This window comes from Chelon labrosus, assembly GCF_963514085.1.
Source record: "Chelon labrosus genome assembly, chromosome: 16".
Classification (NCBI taxonomy): domain Eukaryota; kingdom Metazoa; phylum Chordata; class Actinopteri; order Mugiliformes; family Mugilidae; genus Chelon; species Chelon labrosus.
This window is the reverse complement of record NC_140349.1, coordinates 22,394,185-22,416,356: the sequence shown is the minus strand read 5'-3', so window position 1 is coordinate 22,416,356 and position 22,172 is coordinate 22,394,185. Positions and strand designations below refer to the sequence as shown.

At 41.3% G+C, this 22,172-nt stretch overlaps 1 protein-coding gene across 1 annotated transcript; it reads left to right on the top strand.

Moving 5' to 3' along the window:
• Window positions 1-268: 268 nt before the first annotated feature.
• Window positions 269-8,968, top strand: LOC311501113 (CMP-N-acetylneuraminate-beta-galactosamide-alpha-2,3-sialyltransferase 1-like). Its single transcript, XM_084562779.1, has 7 exons — window positions 269-319; window positions 701-972; window positions 1,067-1,263; window positions 1,357-1,536; window positions 6,349-6,394; window positions 6,474-6,593; window positions 7,632-8,968. Exons 2-7 carry the CDS (start codon window positions 745-747, stop codon window positions 7,797-7,799), a joined length of 939 nt encoding a protein of 312 aa, XP_084418905.1. The 5' UTR covers window positions 269-319; window positions 701-744; the 3' UTR covers window positions 7,800-8,968.
• Window positions 8,969-22,172: the final 13,204 nt, after the last annotated feature.

The window sequence follows — 22,172 nt, the reverse complement described above, 5'->3', positions numbered from 1 at the left end:
CCTTTTACTAGTGGACAAAAGAAAAAAAAATAAATTCCGTTCAAAGTTTTCTTCTAAGGACACATTTATTCAAGATATAACCATATAATGGAGAAAAACAACAACACCTGGGGCAGAACATTGTCGTTCTTTAGTTGTGTTGCTGCCAACAAACCCCACCCCTCCACACCTGCAGCACAGGTGCAGGCCACCAATCACATTCTCGAAAAACAAATCCTTGTAGGGTTTATATGGAGCCATCAGATGCCAGTTTAACCAGTAGTCCATACTGCCACACTTATATAGTGCCGGTTGGACCAGAAACGCATTAACTCATCAGGTAAGGGAAAAAATTAATTGTATTGCTTTTTGAAATATGTTATTTATATTTTATTACCTGTCAGCTTAATACATTGGTTTATGATTGACACTTAATGCCATATTATTTCATCATCTTTCTCTTCCTATTCTTTTTTCTCTTCTTTGTTTTCTTCACCATCTTCTTCTTCTTATTATTATTACTGTTATATTATTAATATTATTATTACTTCATCGTCTTCCTCTTTTCTCATTTTCATCTTCTTCTGACTACAGACTTACAGACTGTAAAGATGACTTCATATACATGGATTATATGTGTCCTTTCTTTTCTGAACCAGTGACGGTTATTTCCTCAGTTCTTGCTCACTGTGTAAATTTCCTGTACCCTTTGTCGTCACAGACCGGAGCCGTTTCCCTGACCACAAGCGTCACACATCCAGAATTATGCCAAGGTGGAAGATGATCATTTTAGTCCTGTGCTTCACAGGCATTCTTGTGTTTTTAAGAGGACTCACTGAGTTCAATTTTCAGTTCACTGTTGACGATCGAAACCTCTGTGACACCTGTTTATCCCCAAACAATCGTCTGTGCTCGCGCCGCATAAAACCCCCCGTTGAGACGCTTTTGTCTGCGAACCACAACCTCTCGGAGGATGATTTCAAATGGTGGAAGGTAAGGACAGAGTTCCTCTGCGTTGTTGAAGTCGGTGGATGGAAATGCGCCTGTGTGCCAGTCCAGATAAACAGTCTGCATCTGTCTCCACCAGCTCTTACAGTATGAAAGACAAGACTACGACAAATATAACCAAACAGTGAACAGCCTGTTCCAGATATTCCCAACCACCCCAGGGCTTATAAAGCCCAGCAGTGGCAGCTGCAAGACCTGTGCTGTGGTGGGAAATTCTGCTAACTTGAAGGGATCACGTAATGGACGTCTGATAGATTTCCATGATTATGTCATCAGGTAAATATTCACCACGAAGAAAATCATATTTAAACTTGGGCCTCTTCTTAAAAAGATATCCAGGAGTGAAATGATTCCCCCTGTGCTGTTCAGAATTAACGGAGGTCGCATTGAAGGCTACGAAGAAGATGTTGGGACCAGAACAACTCATCGTGTCGTATATCCAGAGAGTGCTGTGGATTTAGACAACAACACTCACCTTGTGTTGGCTCCATTCAAGATACAGGATATAGAGTGGCTCATACTGGCCATGACGACTGGATTTCATGGAACGTGAGTCCCCTTCTTTTCAGGTTTTCATTTTAGAATGTATTAAATTATATGTATAAGTGAGCCGTCCCAGTTTGCAATAAGGTGTGTTTAGTGTAATGCGGTAAACAGGGCATCACAACAGGGACAATAATACGAATGAATAGAGATAATATATGTGCTAAACATAATTCAATGCATTATTAAAACTCAGTAACGGAGGCAGTAGAGTGGCAAGTAACCAGACACCTAAAAGCATTTCCTCAAGGGAATAGATCGCCCTGCGTGTCATTCTGTGTCATTCTGCGTGACAAGGGAAACCAAGTTAGAGGGCTTAGCCCGTGCTTACAGATGCTGAGTCATGATGCAAAACTACAATTCCACTTCAATCAGATTGGCTGTGTTGGATCACAACATAGGAGCAATTCCTGTTGGACTAGCAGAGCTGGACCATTATGTGCTTCTTCCTCTTTGTCTTTCTCTCCCACCTCTAATCAGTTTGAATTTGGCACCGTTGTTGTGCTCATATTAAAAAGTCAGGCGCACGGCGTGTAATGCAATTCAGATGGCAGAACTGTGTCAGGTGGGGGGCCCCTTAGGGAGGACGTCTACTGTCATTCAAAACATAGCACATTACCACAGTTGCCTGCTGTCTCTTGACACATTGCGCCTCTCCTTGCAATGCACCATTTATATCCAAAGCAAACCAGCAGCAGTGTTGTTTTTGGCAGCCATTTTAGATTTAGTCTTAGTCCTAGTCTTTTGGACGAAAATGCTTATTAGTTTTAGTCAAATTTTTGTCATTTCCATATGTGATGGTTTTAGTCTAGTTTTAGTCAACGAAAACTCAAAAAGGTTTTAGTCTAGTTTTAGTCGACGAAAACTGAAAAAGGTTTTAGTCTAGTTTTAGTCGACGAAAACTCAAAAAGGTTTTAGTCTAGTTTTAGTCAATTTTAGTTAAAAGAAAAAAAAGAAAGTATTTTCACTAATAATTACAATAACAAAGGAATGGTTTTAGACCATACTATAAGGATTGTGCATTACACACAGATAAAATGGTAACAGTGTATATATAGTCATATTAATTGGTGCTACAGTGTTAAAAGCTCTATCCAGCTTTGTTTTTATTTTTATCAAGAAAAACTGGTGCACTGCACCTTTACAAAAATAGCGCTGTCTCTTTAAGAAAGACGGTAGTCTTGAGTTGTTGCTGAAGTTGTGCGTGGCTGTGGATGTGTGCTGCTGAACTGAGGGCATGTTGCAAATATAAAGTAAAAATAAATAAAGATGAACGTTTGTCTTGCTGTTTGTTTTGGAGTTGCAATGGATACATGTTTTAGACCACCCACCAAACACCAGACGTCATTTAGACGTTGTTTTCTGGGCTAAATCTGGTCGGTCCGCCATGGCCGTAATTTAGCCCAAAAATAGTTGTTAAAAATTGGGCTTTGTGTAGTCGTCCTTTTTATGTCCAAATTTAGCCCAAAAAAGCTTACGTAATTGTAAAGCCCGCGAAAAGAACCGGTTTGAGCTGGAGAGGAGCAGGAGCTGAGAGACGAGAAGAGGAACGGAGGAAAATAAAAAAGAGGTATGTTCCCGGTTTTATTATTATTTATTATTTATTTTCCTGTAGATTTTGGATGCCTAATGGAAATACACTGAAACGGCATCATTTCCAAATCCGCGGTGAATTCAGATTCAGAAAACTTTATTTGTCCCAGGGGCAAGGTCTTCTGTAATGATTTTATCCATTTAATGAGTCAGAAACCTTAGTTGCTAATCGTCATCATCCAATATCCCAGTGTCTTACAAAATTAAACTAGAAAATTCCTGCGGAAATTTTGACTGTTCCAGTGCTGCTGCTGCCAACATAAGCCTCTGGGTAAGTGCGCAGCAGCGGCTATAGCCTCCGTGTTAGGCCGGTGCGGCACCACGGTGAAGTTAGTTTTAAGTTGGATATTCGACTCCAAAATTTCAAGTGTACCCTTACTGCAGACTATACAGTAAACACACGGAGATACTGTACCCGTAGCAAAAGAGGTTTACCCAGAGCGAATGTCTGTCGAATATCCAACCTAAAACTAACTTCACTGCGGTGGTAAACCAGCCGACCGTAGCGGGTGCGCGCGCAGCAAAATATTGGTGAAATGAACGAGTTTCACGGCAGATAATGCGTTATTTAGAGGCTGAGTCTTGGTGCCCTGGGCACTGCCGCTACATGGATATACGCGTATCTAATTATCTTCTAAACAAGTGCAAATGAAAGTGATATTGGTGAGTAAACGATGGTATTTTATGCTAGAAATAAGGTCCAGATTGTAAAAAAAAAACAGTAGTTCCCCTTTAATGTAAATGCTCATTGTCTTATCAATTGTGTTATTAAAAAATGTTTTTCTTTGTCATTGCAGCTGCAGTGAAAAAATGGAACAACAAGGCAACAGAGCATGAGATTTTTCATGCCTTCGGGGACCACCTCGATGTGTCTGGGCGCTCTGGTGGTGGCGGCTATAAAGCGAAATGAGCGGTGGCGACTTTTGTTTGTTTGCATAATGTTCATGCATGGGAAGTGTTTTGTTATTAAATGTTTGAACTGTACATTTGGGTGTAGTGTATAATTTTGAGCTTGAAGAGTTTTACCTTTTCAACCAAATTTAGACCGCACAGGGACGTCTCTATAGAGACGTCTTTTAGACGACATGAAAATTACGACTTTTTACCTTTCACTTTTCAACCAAATTGAGACCGCACGGAGACGTCCCTCTGGAGACGTCTTATAGACGGCATGAAAATGACGACTTTTTACCTTTCACTTTTCAACCAAATTAATTAAGACCGCACAGGGACGTCTCTGTAGAGAGGTCTTTTAGACGACATGAAAACGACGACTTTTTACCTTTCACTTTTCAACTAAATCCAGACGTTGTTTAGACGTAATGCGGTGACGTCTTTTAAACGTTTTTTCAACGTGTTTTTGCTGGGTGGGTAACATCTAAAAAAAGTTTTCAGTGGCACGCGATCTACCCGCACTACCTTCGCGATCTACCGGTCGATCGCGATCGACGTAATGAGCACCCCTGCCATAGATCATCTCGTCGTTTCTGACCACCACGGCCCTTGCCGCTGCCACTAAAGTCCATCATTTAGTGTGACTGTGACGGCAGGCGTGTTGTGCAGAATGTGCACAGATGCTGGTGTGATGCCATGTGGTGGGCGTGACCAGGGACAAGGATAGGATGCAGCACCATTGCTGATACTTTTTAGCTTTTGACAGACAATAGGCAGAACTGTCATGCATTTTGAACGTCTGACAGACCACCCACAACATATTGTCATGAAAAAAAGGGGCGTCAACGAAATAATTTCGTCATCGTCATCGTTGAAAACACCCACTAACATTTTCGTCCAGTCTCGTCTCGTCAACGAAAGATTACAAACGTCTAGTCATGTTTTCGTCATCAAAGAGCCATGTTTAGCTCGTCACCGTCTCATTATCGTCATGAAAAAAAGGTTCATCAACGAAATAATTTCGTCATCGTCATCGTTGACGAAAACAACACTGATCAGCACATTAGGCAGCGAGTCCGCCTGTCGTTCATTTCTGTTGTGAAACCACCCACTAAACATTAGACGTCTGATTGACATGCAGATCATGTCTATATTGCGTCCGTCGGTGCATGGCCAATTCTGGACGTCTACACGACGTGCAAACTAGGTCCGCTATTTCGACGTCTAACCATGACCCCACTTAGACGTCAATATGCCGTTCAACATTTGATCGTCAGACTAGATAACTTTTCTGGAGGTCATATGGACATCTATGACAGGCGCAGGAAATTGACAAATGTATTTTTTTTTATTTAAGATGAATATCAAACTTGTTGTTATCAACATGGCTGTAAAAAGTGCGGGGGACAGAGGGCACAGATACAGGAAGTGCGGGGGACATGTCCCCCGTGTACCCCGCGTCCGCTACGCCCATGTGTGAAACCATGACCTGTGATTCACGTTCCCCCAGGTACAGTAGAAAACAGTAAGCTGCTTGTAATCTTCAGTTGAACAAGCTTCCCTGTCAGAAGTCAGGGGGAGTTAAAGCGGGGAGGACATGGGTGAAATAATGAATGAACTGTCCTTGGAAAAAACACGGATGGTTATGTATGTTGCTGTAGAGTTTCACATAAAATACAAATTAGAATCTCCTTGTACTTGAAGTCACTGTACCATGCTCTCCCATTGTGTTACTCCTGAATGATACCACCTCATTAAAATTGGCATGCTGGAAAAGACGTATCCTCCTAACGGGCATCACTGCTGCCAAAAAGATGCTGGCTTTGCGCTGGAAACCTCCACATACAGTTACCAAGCCCCATTGGATTAACACATACATTGACATAATAAATATGGAGCTTTCAGTGGCAAGAATGCACGGTGCTGGAGCTGATACTATTCTAGCATGGCAAACAATGGCAGATAAGATCAAGGAATTGCTGTAATTTCTGTCTATTTGCATCTCTTGTTAAAACATGGTCTGTCTTATCCTGTAAGAGTTTTATATAGATCCAAATTTGGGGGGGGTGGGGGGTCGTCGCCTGGTCCTTTTTTTCTTTTTTTTTTTTTTTTTTTTTTATCCATTATTTTCCTTTTCTTAATTTCTATTAGATTGCAATGTACCTTTTACTTGTACTTGTTTTCCTCGAAAAGCAATAAAAAAAGTTGTTCACAAAAAAAAAAATTAGAATCTCCTTGAATAGGCCCACAGGTCACATCTGCGTGATGAGCTTTTGGATGTTGTGTCAAGGGCTAGTATTTGAATTTGTCATTTCATGCTGTCCCCAACAGGTCCTACGCGCCAGTCAAATCAAAAATAGTAGCCAACAAGGATTTGGTGAGTACCATTAAGCGCTTCACCGCCTGCAAAGGTAGCGACCCGTGTGAGTTTAAAGGCCGATTCTGATTGTCAACAGGTGATGGTGATCAACCCGGCTTTCATAAGATACGCTCACGACACGTGGCTGGGAAAGAAGGGCCGGTATCCATCCACTGGCTTTTTAACTGTGGCTCTTGCACTGAACATTTGCCATGAGGTAAGTGCAGTCTTTGACATGGAGCTGCCTTTACGAAGTTTGGAAAAGTACTTGGTTTCAGCAGCTCAATATGTTTGTCACATAAAACAAAGGCAAATGGACTTAGCACTCAGATATGCAGTGACCTGCATGAATCTTCATTCAGACATTGCCAACTACTACCTTATCTTACTCAGCAGTGGACTTGAGTACAACAGAACAGAAGATTTGAGGTTAAATGTTTGGACAGTGAGCTTTTGGAAAGTTTATATTTAGCCACACGCCAAGCGACCCCTTCCTAATGTCACCATACTGAAGGAGAGAATTCACATAGCGGAAAATGATAGACCCTGACTTCCTCCATACGAGGTTTTGAGGTGGTTTACACGTCAATGCACAGTGGCTTCTGTTCTGTTCTTGTCAGGGAGGGTGTAACCCATGTTCAACAACCACTACTTGGGCTGTGTGGCTGCGGATTGGCAGAGGCAAACTCATGCAAATGAGTTTGCCTCTGCCGTCACTTGGGTGAGGGTAGGATTCAAAGGTGGTTTGAATGCCTTTATATAGTGCTACAGCCAAGTAAACAGCAGAAAATTAGGTCAACCGACAATGAACATGTGTGTACGCTGTCCATCTTAAGCTACAGCAGGTTTCCACCATCTCCTCATCAAGCGCAACTTTTTAAAACACTTTGTCGCCACTGATAGATTACACAATTGAAACAGCGCCTTCAAACCGGCAAAATAGAACAAAATGGAGAAAAAATATATATATTTAATTTTTGTGTTGCATGAATTACTGTGACGTAACTATTCCTCATTGTTTCACAGAAATTTGATGTTTTTGTCTTTTGCTACCTTTGATTTTTATTTTTTTCCAGAGTGCACTTTATTTGCATAATCATTTCACTGAACATTCCTCCACCTCGAAGATGACATCATTCGATCATTGTTTTGGCTGTTGTGCGCGTATTGATTGGAAAAGCGAACACTTGTATAGCAAGCCTTTATACATTATGCAGTTTTATTGGCTGTTATATGTTCATTTTCCTTTTCACAGGTCCATGTGTTTGGTTTTGGAGCAGACAGCGATGGAAACTGGAGCCATTACTGGGAGGAACTCAAGGACAAAAAGCTGAAAACTGGAGGTCATCCTGGACAAGTGGAGTATGACGTTATCCAGCAATTAGACAAGGAAAAACACCTCATGTTTTACAGAGGGTGGTGAATTCCTTTTCCAGAATTGAAAGCAGCCAGGCTCTCGTAGGCTAACACAGAAAAATGAGACTACTGCTTTCATTGGGACAATACTACGATCTCCCAGAGAGTGGAAGGAGGAAAGGAGAGATGAATTAAAAGAGCTGGCTACACTATCCACTGTTAAAAAATACCAATGTGCCTGCTAAAAATTGTGTTTTTTCTTGTTTTCCGAAAATGTTAGAATATGACTTGGGCAGTTATGCTATGAGGCTAATGATACGAAGGTTGCAAGGTTGAAGGTCCAGACTATTTATTTATTCTTTTAAATGTAGGAGGTGACTGGGCTGTATGAAGTTTGTACGAAATGGAGGATTTTCTCATGCACGGTTTCAGGGTATCAAATAATATACTGTATGTTTATATTTATTTTTGAAGGGATTTACTTTCATATTTTTGAAGAGAATTTGCTCCTGTGTATGAGAAAGGGTTTGTGTAATGATGAGGAATTGTTTATAGGAGCTTGTCAAAGGTACTGTAATTAACTCATGTGGTATGGTCACACTTACAGTTTGTCTCCACCGAAATCTCAACAACACATCTATATACCTCATCCATATACCTCAATACCATGTACACAAAACATGAAATACAACTTAATCCTCTCAATCCTCAAGCACAGAAACCTTTAATTGTTGTCTTCTTTTTTCTACTTGGAACACTTTTCTTTGTGCCATGTGTTTTATTCTTCTGCGTCTTGCCGGTGGGACACATTTTTATGTAAATCACTTTAACTAAACTAAAAGCTACATCACTAACGTTGGTATAGATGATAAACGGGACAGAGTGGAATGTCGGGTTCATTGTCTTTGGCTCTCAAAGTTATCATTTGTCAGTGTATTACATGTTTTATTTACATACATATTTTTTAATGAATGTTGACTTTTGGTGATTACTTACAGGAGACAAAAAACAGTCAACAAGATCTTTTTCTCATGAAGTTAGCCTTTTGTTTTGGTTTTTGTTCTTTGTTTCTATGGACTCATTTCCTCATGTCAACCGGCATGGCATGTTATTTACATGTGTCAGGCTGGTTTGACTTGTTTATAGCAAATAGGGAATTCATGTGGGCTGTGCACTTTAACAGTTCAACTGTAGATTTGTTGTGGTGGCAAGGTGAATAAATCCGTCAGTAACCAAGACCTAAGGCCTTGTTTCTTTACATTGAATGCATTCAGTGTAATTGTATTTATACAGCGTCAGATACGATCCATCTTTAGCTCAAGACGCCTTCCAGAAACCAGAGTCTGAAGACCCTCAGAGAAACAGGACCTTTGAACAGGAGTAAACCTTGAGCAGATACACCCAGCAGACTTGCAGGGACACGTCAGCTTGAGACGAGTCGGGTGGAGACACCAACTGAAGAAGGAGATGGGATGGAGGAGAAGAAAACAGCTGAAGCAGATGAACAGACGAAGTGTATCAATGCTAAGGCAAACTGTACATGCAGGATATAAACAATGTACAAGCACGATTCTTCCGATGCATGATTATTCAGACAGTCCAATGCTCAAAACGCACAAAGTTACAGGTAGAAAAAGGACAGAGGCATGGAGTAATGTCAGTGATAATAGCAGTTGTCTTATAGGACAGTTAGCTAGTGTTCTGCTGGGAAACTTTTGGACCAGGCATTCATGCGGATGATACTTAGACATGATGCCTTTATGCCAGATCGGTGTATGTAAGTGGGAAGATTACTGTCAGTGTCATTGTCAGTTTATCTATCAAGTATATATGTTGACCAAATGCCAGAATAACAATTTGTTTTAAAAAAGAGATTTAAAATCTGAGACAGAGAGAAAGAGAGAGAGACGTCCTTTAGTCAGACATTTACTGTAAGTCTGTGTTCTGAAAACTGACAAAAGATTTGAACACTACAAGGGACTGTGAAGACGAAAAAAGAAAAAGTTGTTTTGCAAGCTATTCACGGCATTGTTGTAACTGTCTACTTGCCGCCTGGGCCCTTATATTTATTATTTAACAGAATACATGGAATTGATTTATTTTGCATTGATGCACAGTTTTTGTAGTGTCTCCATAAGTACCTTTGTTAACTGCGACTGTGATATTTTCAGTCCTTTTTGACTTTTTATTTTTTCCCATGGTCATTAAGTTCAGATGTACTTAAAGAAAATTTATTATTCAGAAATAGACTTTGAAAAAACACCTATGTCATCTTTAAAAAAAAAAAATAAATCAATAAAAATGTGTATATATATATATATAATAGTCCATATACACTGCCTGGCCAAAATTATTACTGCATGGGTTATTATGTTTCAGCTGGCAGGAAGTTATTTAACCCCAACTGATGTAATGAGTAGCTTCTCATTTCTTAAACAACCATGTCTAGAGACACATCCCGTGGTCGTGAAAAAAGATGTTAGTCTGTTTGAGAAGGGTCAAATCATTGGCATGCATCAATCAGAGAAAACATCTAAGGAGATTGTAGAAACTACTTAAATAGGGTTAAGAACTGAACAACGCATTATTAAAAACTGGAAGGAGAGTGGAGAACCATCGTCTTCAAGGAACAAATGTGGTCGCAAAAAAATTGATTGATCGTGATCTGTGATCACTTAAACGTTTGGTGAAATGAAATGCCTCGTGCCTACTGTACAAGCCTGTGAGGCAGTGCTATGATCTGGGGTTGCTGCAGTTGCTCAGGTCTAGGTTCAGCAACATTATGTGTCCAAAGAATGAGGTCAGCTGACTACCTGAATATACTGAATGACCAGGTTATTCCATCAATGGATTTTTTCCTCCCTGATGGCACAGACATATTCCAAGATGACAATGTCAGGATTCATGGGACTCAAATTGTGAAAGAGTGGTTCAGGGAGCATGAGACATAATTTTCACGCATGGATTGGCCACCACAGAGTCCAGACCTTAACCCCATTGAGAATCTTTGGGATGTGCTGGAGAAGGCTTTGCGCAGTGGTCAGACTCTCCCATCATCAATACAAGATCTTGGTGAAAAATGAATGTAACACTGGACGGAAATAAATCTGGTGACACTGCAGAAGCTTATCGAAACAATGCCACAGAGAATGCGTGCTGTAATCAAAGCTAAAGGCGAAATATTAGAGTGAGTGACCTTTTTTTTGGTGGCGACTTTTTGACCAGGCAGTGTATTTACATGTGCATTGGAGAGCACATCCACGAGGAAGAAATAAGAGGACATGACAGCCGCATGTATGAAAGTGAATAAGTATCAACGGTGTACTAAATAAATATGACTACAAAATCAGATATAACACATGTATGTATGAACTTCGCTTTACACATGATAAGAATCTCAAAGTCTGGGGTGACAATAGACAGTGCTATTCTTGCTACACAGTATTGCTACACAGTATTCCCATGGTGAATACTGTGTGACCTAAGAGTTGCATTACCCAGATAGTCTGTGACAGAGCGATCACAATCAAGATTGTGAGGTAGCGTGGGTAGATGCATGCCATTGAAGGAATGTTTTAAATGCTGGTATATCATTTATCTGTTGCACAACCAGAATGATGTTTGTGTACCTTCTCCTTTAGGGCAGTAGTGAGAAGATGTGATGGAAGGGGTGATGTGAGTCCGTAATGATGGAGATGACTTTATGGACGCAGCGCTGTTTGTACAATTCAAGCAGGAGAGTGGGGCGCTGATGATCTTGCTGGTTGTCCTAACAGTTCTGTTCAGCTGCTTTTTTTCCTTGGCACTGCAGCCGCCAAACAAGGAGGTGAAGCTGTAAGTGAGGATGCTTGTGTGATGTTAGGTGGGGCGGCCAGTTTTCCTGAGACTGTGAAGGTTGTGGAGCCGCTGTTGTGACTTGATGACTGCTGTGGTGTTGGAGGATGCGGTGAGGTCATCAGCAGTGTGGACACTGAGGTATCTCTCACTGCTGGCCCTCTCCACAGCAGTTCCGTCAGTCAGTAATGGTACACGTTGTTGTTTGTAAGCTCTCCTGAAGTCTATCACAAGTTCTTTGGTCTTATCCACGTTGAGAGAGAGGTTGTAATGTCTGCACCATGTTGTTAGCTGCCTCACCTCCTCCCTGTATGCAGACTCATTGTTGTCCTTAATAAGGCCTACCACGGCTGTGTCATCGGCAAACTTGACAATGTGTTTGCTGCAGAATCTAGCTGTGCAGTCGTGGGTGAGCAGGCTGAAGAAGAGAGGACTGAGCACGCAGGCCTGAGGAGAGGCCGTGCTCACTGTGATGGATTTTGATGTACGGTTGCCCACTCTTACTGTTTGTTAAAGACCCATCATCAGATGCTGTTGATTTTTAGGAGCTGCAGTTTTTCCACCAGCTTCTGTGGAATGATAGTGTTGAAGCCTGCAGTATGTGTTCTTCTCCTCAAGGTGAGACTGTGAGAGGTGGAGCATGCTGGAAATTGCATCTTCTGGAGCTCTGTTGGCTCTGTAGCCGTTCTGTCGAGGATCTGGATCTGCAGGGAGACAAGGCTACACAGCTGTTCAGTCGCAATCCCTTGGGTTCCCTTCACATTGTACGTGTGGAAATGCTCTTACTTTCACTAATAAACATAGCCCTGAGTTCTACTGCTTTGAATCTTGGTTCAGAGTTCTCGAGGACTTTATACATGGAGAAAATCTGGTTGAAATGGCAGGGAAAGCAAACGGGTTTCAACAGATCTGGCAACCCTTGATTACATCACAGTATAGAGATTACCCTCATGACACCTCATTGACTCATTTTAAGTTAAATATTTGTTGTTATATAATTTTAATATATAATATACATATAATATATAAAACATAATATAATAAACATAAAATAAGTGTATAAGCGAATGACCAAAGAAACCTGTGAAAAAGAGTTCACCAAGTTCAGTTTGCACAGATAAAAGTGAACTAGTTCACATCCATGGTTCAAATTTTTTAATTTTGAACTAAGTTCATAGACTCCTCCCAAAATGAACAATTTGCATTAATTTTCTTCTCCATGTGGAATTCAACAATGATATGATGAACGTTTATTCAGACTCGGCAGGCACAATTTGCAGAAAAATATTTTTTCCGCCAGTACTGCTTTTTTTGAATAACTCTTCTCTTTCAGCTGCACCAGCCATGCTGTATGTCATATATCACACATCGGCTGACAGCTGTTGAGCTCACCTCTATGCTCACAGTTGGAAAAATTATGCGTTCAGTTCACAGTTCACAAAAATATGAATGCGTTCATGCACAACACTGTAAATATATATTAGGGGTGGGACTTTAACACGTTAATTATGATTAAGTAATTACAAAAAAAGTAACGCATTTAATTGCAGTTTGCATTCCAGACAACGCAGAACTTTTGTCAGTGCACGATTTCCTGGTACACGATTACACTGATGCACACGTCAGAGCTCGGCTAACGGCTACTAAAATGGAGGAATCGGATGAAACCACGTTGCTCGAACTCATGGAAGGCAAATGTTATTAAAAAAAAAAACAAAAAAAAAACACCTGAGGGAAGCATTGATTAAAGCGGGGTTTTGTGCAAATTGTGCAAAAAAAAAAAAGTTTGCATACCATCGAAACACTTCAACTATACGGTGCTTAAAGTACTTAAAATGGCACTTTAACTTTAGGTCTGTTCATTTTTGACCCGGAATATTTTCTTTCTTTTTCTGCTGATTTGAACTGGAATGCTATTAAATGCATTTTTTTCCAGACATTAAAAGAGTTTGAGTTTACAATATTCATGTCTGTGTCTATTATTTGATTCAGTCGTCCACTAAAATCCATTTAAATTGAAAAATCGAGATTAATTAATTACAAAGCCTTAATTAATGAGATTAATATTTTTAATCTAGTCTGACCCCAATATATATATATGCAAGATGTGTAAGATGGCAATAATACCGTGGCTACAAATGAGAGCGTTATTCACTTCTAAGAAGGTCACAGTCCTAATAGTAGCTTACACTTGTGACTTTATTCCTCCTAACTGGGCACACGTTTCTGCAAAACTGCAAAGGAACGCCCTCATTTAGAGCATCTTGCAGATGTCACACTTATTTGCGCCTCCAAATAAGTGTGACATTGGCCTGTTGATTGGGTAAAACTGTCCACGAGCTCTCATGCCACGAGAAGTTTGCACTAAACAGATTTAGGTTGGAGCTAAGTGAACTGTGGTGGTCCATGCAAGCGCTACAATACTTGGAGTAGGGTTAGTCATTGCATCAGTGTAAAACAAGTGACAACCCGAACCCAAACCAGTGGTGATGCTCAAAAGTAAAGTTGTAAAACCAAGTTTAAAGAAATGGTCCCTCCCAATGATGCAAAAAGAGTTGGAGAAGACTCAACTGTATTTCAGTTTTACTCCCTCCAAAGTTGGAGGGAGGAGCTGACAAGAGTGGGTTATCAGGAAGTGGGTGACAGTTACGTGCCACTCCCATGCTGTTTAAATCTCTCTCATGCCAGCTCTGCTTTTTGACAAGCCCTACAACACATCTCTCTCAAAGTATTTTGCCTGCTACATGAATCAGGTAGGTGGAGAGTTATCAGGATTTTTTGGATCCAGTGCACAGTAGGTTTGTGAGCTAGGATGCATATTTTTATAACCTTTTAACAATGGCTGTACTGCTGAAAAGAGGATTCAGCAATGGCAAAAACCATCTGAAAGCTGCTGCAGCAAACATTGAAGGGGAAGTGGTGTCAAATATGACTGGAAGCACTGTGATGGAGTGTAAAAGGTCTGTTGCACCATACAAAGTTTGAAGAAGAAGACATCCTTTCAAGGAAGCAGACCACCTGCCAGACACTCCTAGTTAAAATGCAAATGATATTCTAATTAACCAAAGCCTTCAAACACAACCATTCAAATGAAAGGATCTGTTTACACTGGTTTCAGAAATAACAGAGACAGACCCTCTGGAGATTTTATATATCGGCCAGCAGTGAGGATTATCAGGATCTCAACGACAGCTACCTGTTTAAACACACGTCAGGATCACAAATACTGACAGCACGAACCTAGCCTATGCTGCCCATGTGGGTTTCATTAACTACCCAGGATGCACTCTTTTGTCTCAGGTTGACATAATGCAGGTGCACAGGTTGATAACACAATCCTCCAACGCCATACTGTGGAATAATTAAATGTCTAATCAGCTATGGAAAAGACACGCTGGACACGCGGATTATTTTTCAAAGATACTTGCAACCACCATTGTGTTTATAAAATGAAGGTCACAGTTGCCCACCGCAGTCAGGCTAACACACAGCAGGGCTCTGCAGCGAACTAACGCTAAATAGTTCTTAAAAACATTCTCCATCCCCGCCGGAATGAAAGTGCGCTACCAGGAAAATCGGGCAGATTCCTAAATTTGTCAAGGGATATATAGGCTATATCTTTTAATTTGAGACCTATGGCATGGAATTCATCTGCCAAAAACTATATCAACCGTAGTTTCGGAGAGGACAAGATCTAAAGGACAGATTGCTGGTAGTAATTTGTGAGGATTTTGGTGCCGGCTCCGTGTTGGTGCAGTCATTTTAAGGGCAGAAATACAGACTAAATCTCAAACACCATTGGTATAGCTTGACTGGAACAACAACTCACCCTTTTATTTCTTTGGACACATGCCCTGCATACCTCCTTTACAAACACAATCAACGTAAGCTTGGTCAAAAAGTCGCATTGAATACACTCGTTCTGTCAAATGGCAAAAAATAAACAAGAAAATACACTTGTTCTGTCAAAGTAATCAGAGATGAACCTGTGAATGGTTTAGGGTTAGGATTAGGATTAGGTGTCCAGGTGTCATAAAATATGTTTTATCTCTCCTCAGCTCTCATTATCAGCACTGGCTCCCCTCAGGGCTGCGTGCTGAGCCCTCTTCTCTATACCCTGTAAACACATGATTGCACCCTGTTGGGCCTGTGTACTAAGGTACTCAATATTGGGGTTTGGCTATCATGAATAATTAACAATTATCAAAAATAATTATTTATTATTAAATAATTGGATCTGAATTACTAGATCACCTCGGGGCACCACCCTTCTAAGAAGGAAGGGAAAATATAGCCAATTAATCAAATCAGTCTCATAAATTATACTAAATTGTCTATTTGGATTTCTGATTAATAATGAACTATAACCAAAATTACCATGTTAACAACTAGTTAAAGTTAAAGGAATTTGGAGTTCTTGGAGTTCTTGACAGTATGGAGGTTGGCAATATTCACTCTTGTGCAATATTAAACAGCCAGGTATGTTTAAAAGACATTTATTAACAAAAATAAAAGTAAACATACAATCTAACTACAGCGTACTATATATATATATATACTAGTGCAGTGCCCGTCGGAAGTATGTATTCCTATAGTGGGAGCCTACAGGTGCTGTGTATGAGGATTAGTGGAAATATTAGAGCGGAGAAAACCTATTTTACCGATATATTTTACATTTCTTATCCAAACAACGTCAAACTTAGCAGTGCACATCTTCGTGCCCGTAGCGAGACACCTGCCCAGTTTCAAATCAATCGGGCCAACGGTTCGCGAGATATGCGTGCCACAGACACACACACAGACAGACACACAGACGCGTCTTGATTTATAGATAGATGGCGGACTACATGCTAGTTTTCCTGCTGGAGAAGATATTGAGCCTATTAGGGTTACCAGGGCAAAATATAATTTCTCCTTGAGTTTGGTTTCTTCTAAAGCCGATTTGTAAACAGGGCTCAAGATTTGTGCGCATGCTCCGCCTCTTCCTCTCCGTTTTTGGTGAATTTTTGAAAGTGGCTGTTTTTGATGCCATGGCAACCGGAGTAGTGGAAATATTAGAGCGGAGAAAACCTATTTTACTGATATATTTTACATTTCTTATCCAAACAACGTCAAACTTAGCAGTGCACATCTTCGTGCCCGTAGCGAGACACCTGCCCAGTTTCAATTCAACCGGGCCAACGGTTCGCAAGATATGCGTGCCACAGACAGACAGACAGACAGACACACAGACGCTTCTTGATTTATAGATATATATATATATATATATGTGTGTGTGTGTGTGTGTGTGTGTCAAAATGGCCACTGGTTGTGGGTGTGTCAAGATGGCCGCTGGGACCTTGAGGCCTTGAACACAAAGGAAACAAGATGGCTGCTGAGTGGGGACACTCATGTGCCATGTGCTGGCTGAATGCCTTCATGGAATGTGATAAGAGTGTATGAGGTGCCAGGTTAGAGAAAGGATGGTTAGTTAGCATGCAAGAGACCCTGAGTCTGTGTGTTGCATAATCTAAACTAACATCAAGTCACTCTACTATAACAACTCAATAAAAACAAACATCACATCAAATCAACGTTTCTAGTTCTATGCTTAGCTTAGCTTGACTAGGCCCAGGTCATACTACCAGATTTGGTGGAAAGTCAATTTCTGGTGTGTTGCTCCTGTAGCTGGTGGTTCCTGATGGAAGGGCCGAGCTGGGAAAAGTTGAAGTCCTTGCTGTGTGTTCCTGATGGCAGACGTTGGAGGGAAACTGGCCGCTCCTTGAGTCCTTTGAAGTGGCTTGTTAGCAGCTCGGTGCTAACTAGCTGTGGCTCCTGCTGTTTGGGAGTTTAGCCTGCAAACCTTCTGTTTGTTGGCTAAAAGAGCTGGTGCAGATTCCTCAAGCAGGATCTTGCTTCGCTACTGTAAGTAGAACAGGCCTGGCACCCAGCTGCAGCCGAGCAGCTGGGGGCCTCCACGTGGAGGTGTGGAGTTGGAGTGGGGAAGAGAGCCAGAGAGTAAGAGAGAGAACAAAAGCCAAACAGCGCATTTTATATGACCTGATGACCTCAGAGGTCACATGCCACTGTCAGCCAGTGAACTGCTTGGTCAGTTTTCACACCTGGAGGATTCTGGGACTTGAGGTTTCCAGTGCTTCTCTTTGTCTCCAAGACAAAGACAAAACATGTGTTTAACTTTGTTATGCATGGTGAGCTTCCATAGCTCACCACCATGTTCAGGTCCCAACAACCCCCACCCACCCCGGCAACGTCATCATAAAGTTTGCGACGATACCACCATAGCAGGACTCATCTCGGGAGGTGATGAGACTGTGTACAGGGAAGAGGTGGAGAGGCTGTCAGAACAGTGCTCCACGAACAACCTCATCCTCAACACTGCCAAGACAAAGGAGCTGGTAGTGGACTTCAGGAGGAGGAAAGCGGACATTCAGCCCATTTTCATCAATGGGGACAGAGTGGAGAGGGTCTCAGACCTCAGGTTCCTGGGCACTCACACTGAGGAGGACCTGTCCTGGACAACAAACACCACAGCACTGCTGAAAAAGGCACAACAGAGACTCTACTTCCTGAGAATGCTCAGGAAGAACAATCTACCTGAGAAACTGTTGGTGTGTTTTTACTGCTGCACCGTGGAGACAGTGCTGAGCTACGGCATTTCGCTGTGGTTTGCCAGCTGCACAGCAGCAGAAAGGACGGCATTGCAGAGGGTCATTAACACCGCCCAAAAAGTCATCGGTTGCCTGCTTCCATCTCTTGAGGATATTTACAATACTCGCTGCCTCAAGAGAGCCCACAGCATCCTCAGAGACCCATCCCACCCTGGTCACCACCTATTTGAACTGTTGCCCTCGGGCAGGCGCTTCAGGGCCAAAACAAACAGACTGAAAAACAGCTTCTACCCCAGAGCTGTCATTGCATTGAACTCTGAACAATCCTGAAAACACTAATGTACGCAATACTCTAACGTACAACACTTTTAAATCATACTGAATGTGGAGAACTGCTACCTCAATTTCGTTGTATTCTGTACAATGACAATAAAGAGATTCTGATTCTGATTCTGATTACTGAAAAACTCCCAACCTCCTTTATATCCAGCAATGGCCTGTCTCCAGTGATGTAGTGGTCCCTGGAGAAGTGGGTATACTCTCAGTTTTGCCTTTTGTCATGACCTGGCTCGTAAGCCATGGCAACAAAAGGAGAGACACAGATTAAACGTAAAGTTTAACCACTTTATTTAAATAAAGTCAACAACCAAGACAGAAATGTGGTTTGAGAGGGAATATCAGTATGTCTGGAAAACACAGTAACTCGGCCGAAGCCAACAGAACAAAAATGTGACGTTGGAGACTTGTGCTTCTTTACAAACAAGTCTGCAATATTTCCCTTTTCTTTTCATTGTTATCTGTCCCTACACAAAATAAGACAGCCTGGTTAGACCTCAGTATTATGTTAGGTCGAATCTTAAACTATTTGCCTCCATTCTTGTACTTTAACTTACTTTAAAATCAACTACCAGCCTAGCTATTATAAGCAAACTAGATCATGTAGCTCGGTCAGTCAGGTGAACTTACTTGGCTAACGTTATACTTTTAGACGTTTACAAGAACAAACGAGCTTCATGGACATTGATATAATCTCTGGGCATTCATCACAGTTTCATCTAACGTTACAGTCTAGTATGAAATTCTTATGAACTGCCCACGGCCACATAGCCACATAGTTTCATAGCTCCAGGCTAACATAACATTAGTCTTTCATAACTGTAGCCTACTGTAGCTACTGGCATCAAATCTCTTCTCTAAATGTACAGTCATTTTGTAATTACTTTAAAACATTATATATAACTTATAAAGGGAAAGAGACGGAAACTAAAATGCACAAGTCTTAGTGTGACCGTTAAAGGACCACAGACTTGGAATGGGGTTGAGAGCACGATTAAAGAGGCTGCATCACTGTCTATTTTTAAAAAAAGATTAAAACAAAAACTGCTGCTAAATTATGTCTAAATCAAGCTCAGCTTGCTGTTTTTAGTTTCATCTACCGGTGCCTGATGTGTTGATATTTGTATCATTATTGTGTTGAACCATACCTTTTTGTACTGATGGAATTGCCTTAGATGGTTAGGGTTAGGTTAGTTTGTTAGAAATAGGAATTGTTATTGTCATAATATACTATATTGCTGTTGATGTCTCTGGGCCCCCGTTCATAAGCTACAGAAGCTTTTGGGGTTACCCTTTTTTTACAAGATCATGTTTACTGTATATTGTGAATTTGAATTTGTATGTTGTATTTTAAAATGATTTGTAAAAAAATAAAAACGAAAACGAACAGTGACTCATTTGGAAACTACTTTAAAACTTACCTCAAAATTACTTGGAAGACACTGCATTTTTCAATCACATTCAATTAATTTGAATCGTGCATCTTTCAATGGGACATGCAGTGACCTGTCAATCAGCTGGAGGCATCTCAGGTGTCCAATCAGGTTCCAGAGGTGGTCAGCGCATCCCCCGCCCTACTCTGCCTCTGACTGTCTCATTAGTCCTCGTGCCTAAAGTTAACCAGGTCAATCAGTGAAAAATAAGTAGGTATACTCCGTATACCTGCGTATACCCTGGACTACACCAGTGCCTGTCTCCAAGCGTCTTCAACAACAAGGCCGCTGGCATGTGCAGGCGGTTGAGTCAAACAAGACTTTTCACATGCTTAAAGGTTACTGGAACGCTGACGTTGTTTTGCTTTCTCAAACATCAGCTGCCATACCTTAACCACTGCTTTACTGCTTTCACTTGCCTGACAGTAATTAACCCCTAGACACCTGAACTGATTTACAATTATATGAAAACATTCATTATTTGTGTTTTTGCTTTCAAGCTGATGCTAAAATAAGTAGAGATTGTTAATTTGTCTATAACACATAGTATAGACATAATTGTTATGTATGATACAAATTAATGACAACAGGAATGGTAAAAATGGTAAACCAACAGGTATTGAAATGACAAAATCGATATGTACAAATAAGAGTTTCTAATTCATCGTTACATATGGAGTTGTCAGTACTCTGCAAAACCTGTGCAATTTCCTCAGTCAACAGATCAGCATTATAATCACTGTCAGCGTTTAAAACTGCCAGTACATTGCTGGTCAGGGACGGCCCCCTTAAAACAACATTTAAGAGCCACCAGGCTATGGGATGTTGTCTATCCATTGGTCAAAGACACAGGCCACCCTGTCTCTTACCATGGCGGATACACGCTCTGGGTCATCCAGGTTAATTTCCCCAAAGTCCACAAGCTAGAGGCGTTCCCTTCCATTCAAATTTAGTATGTTTATAACCTGTACCTGTTCAATACCAGATCCCAGGTGTACAGCCACATGATTGCCCTCAGGCATGTGAAAGCAGCCGCGTCTTTCACTGTTCAAACCCCGCCGTTGTATCAAAGCCGTATCAACAGAATCATCAGACACAGCGGCACCGCAATCGTACTCAAGCTCAGCCTAAGGCACGGCCTGCATTTCAGCGTCTGAGTCATAGACGTCTGCATTAACAAAACCCTGCCTGCATGTAGCAGCGTTATTAAGACAATATCGCTGCCACGATAGTTCTGAGGGTCAGCCATCGGATCCATTTGCATTTCACAGTCCGACTCATACACTCATACACGCAAAACCCTGCGTGTGTGTCGCAAACATTATGAGCACCAACTGAATATGACCATGTAGGACATGTGGAGTTATCAGGTGTAATATCAGGACCAGCTCAACTGGGTCCTCAGGCAATTGTTAGTATCATCGAGTTTCTCATTGACTGTATCTAAAGTTTTTATCTAGCTGCTTCCGCCGTTCTTTCATGGTGTGGGGGGAATCATTATCAAGAGACCAATCAGAGACCAAACTATTTTATCGTGCATAAAGTATCGCTCTGCACATCAGACTCCAGTTGGACGCTAACAGGGTTCTCTACAGCATCATTAATGATGATTGCACCAAACTGGAGAGACAGTAGCACAGGGTCTGGAAATCATCAACTTCTGCAAACCACTGCCCCATGGTATCTGAAATATATTATTTTTTACCATACCAATATGAAAACATGCTTGCACTCCACTAAGGTGAATGTCAGGTGACTGCGCTACTATCCCCACCTCTGCCTCCTCCCGAAATATTGTATTCAACTGTTCTTTGTTTTCTTTGGTCTTAGTCCAAGATATTTTTCTGTTTTTCTCTCTTCCTTCAAGACTCACAGTCATTTCTTTCACCTCATCCATGAGCATGGCCCTACTGTTCCCGAGTTAGAACTGCTCATACCAGTAAATTTGGTTTAATCAGCTCAGTTTCTTCTTGTACATACTCTGCTACATCCATCCTTTCTCCCTCTGGCCCAGTCAGAGTTGTCTGTGCCCGTATTTTCGCAGCTGCTTGCATGTCCTATATTAACACAGTCTGCATTTCAATGCAACCATAGACTGTATAAATATGGACAACGTGTCTCCATTTCCTTGCAATGGCCAAAGCAGCGGTGGAAAAAAGATTGGGGATTAGGCTCATTGAACCGGCCACCAAAGAAGACTCAAGAATTATGAATCTAGACGTCTATTGA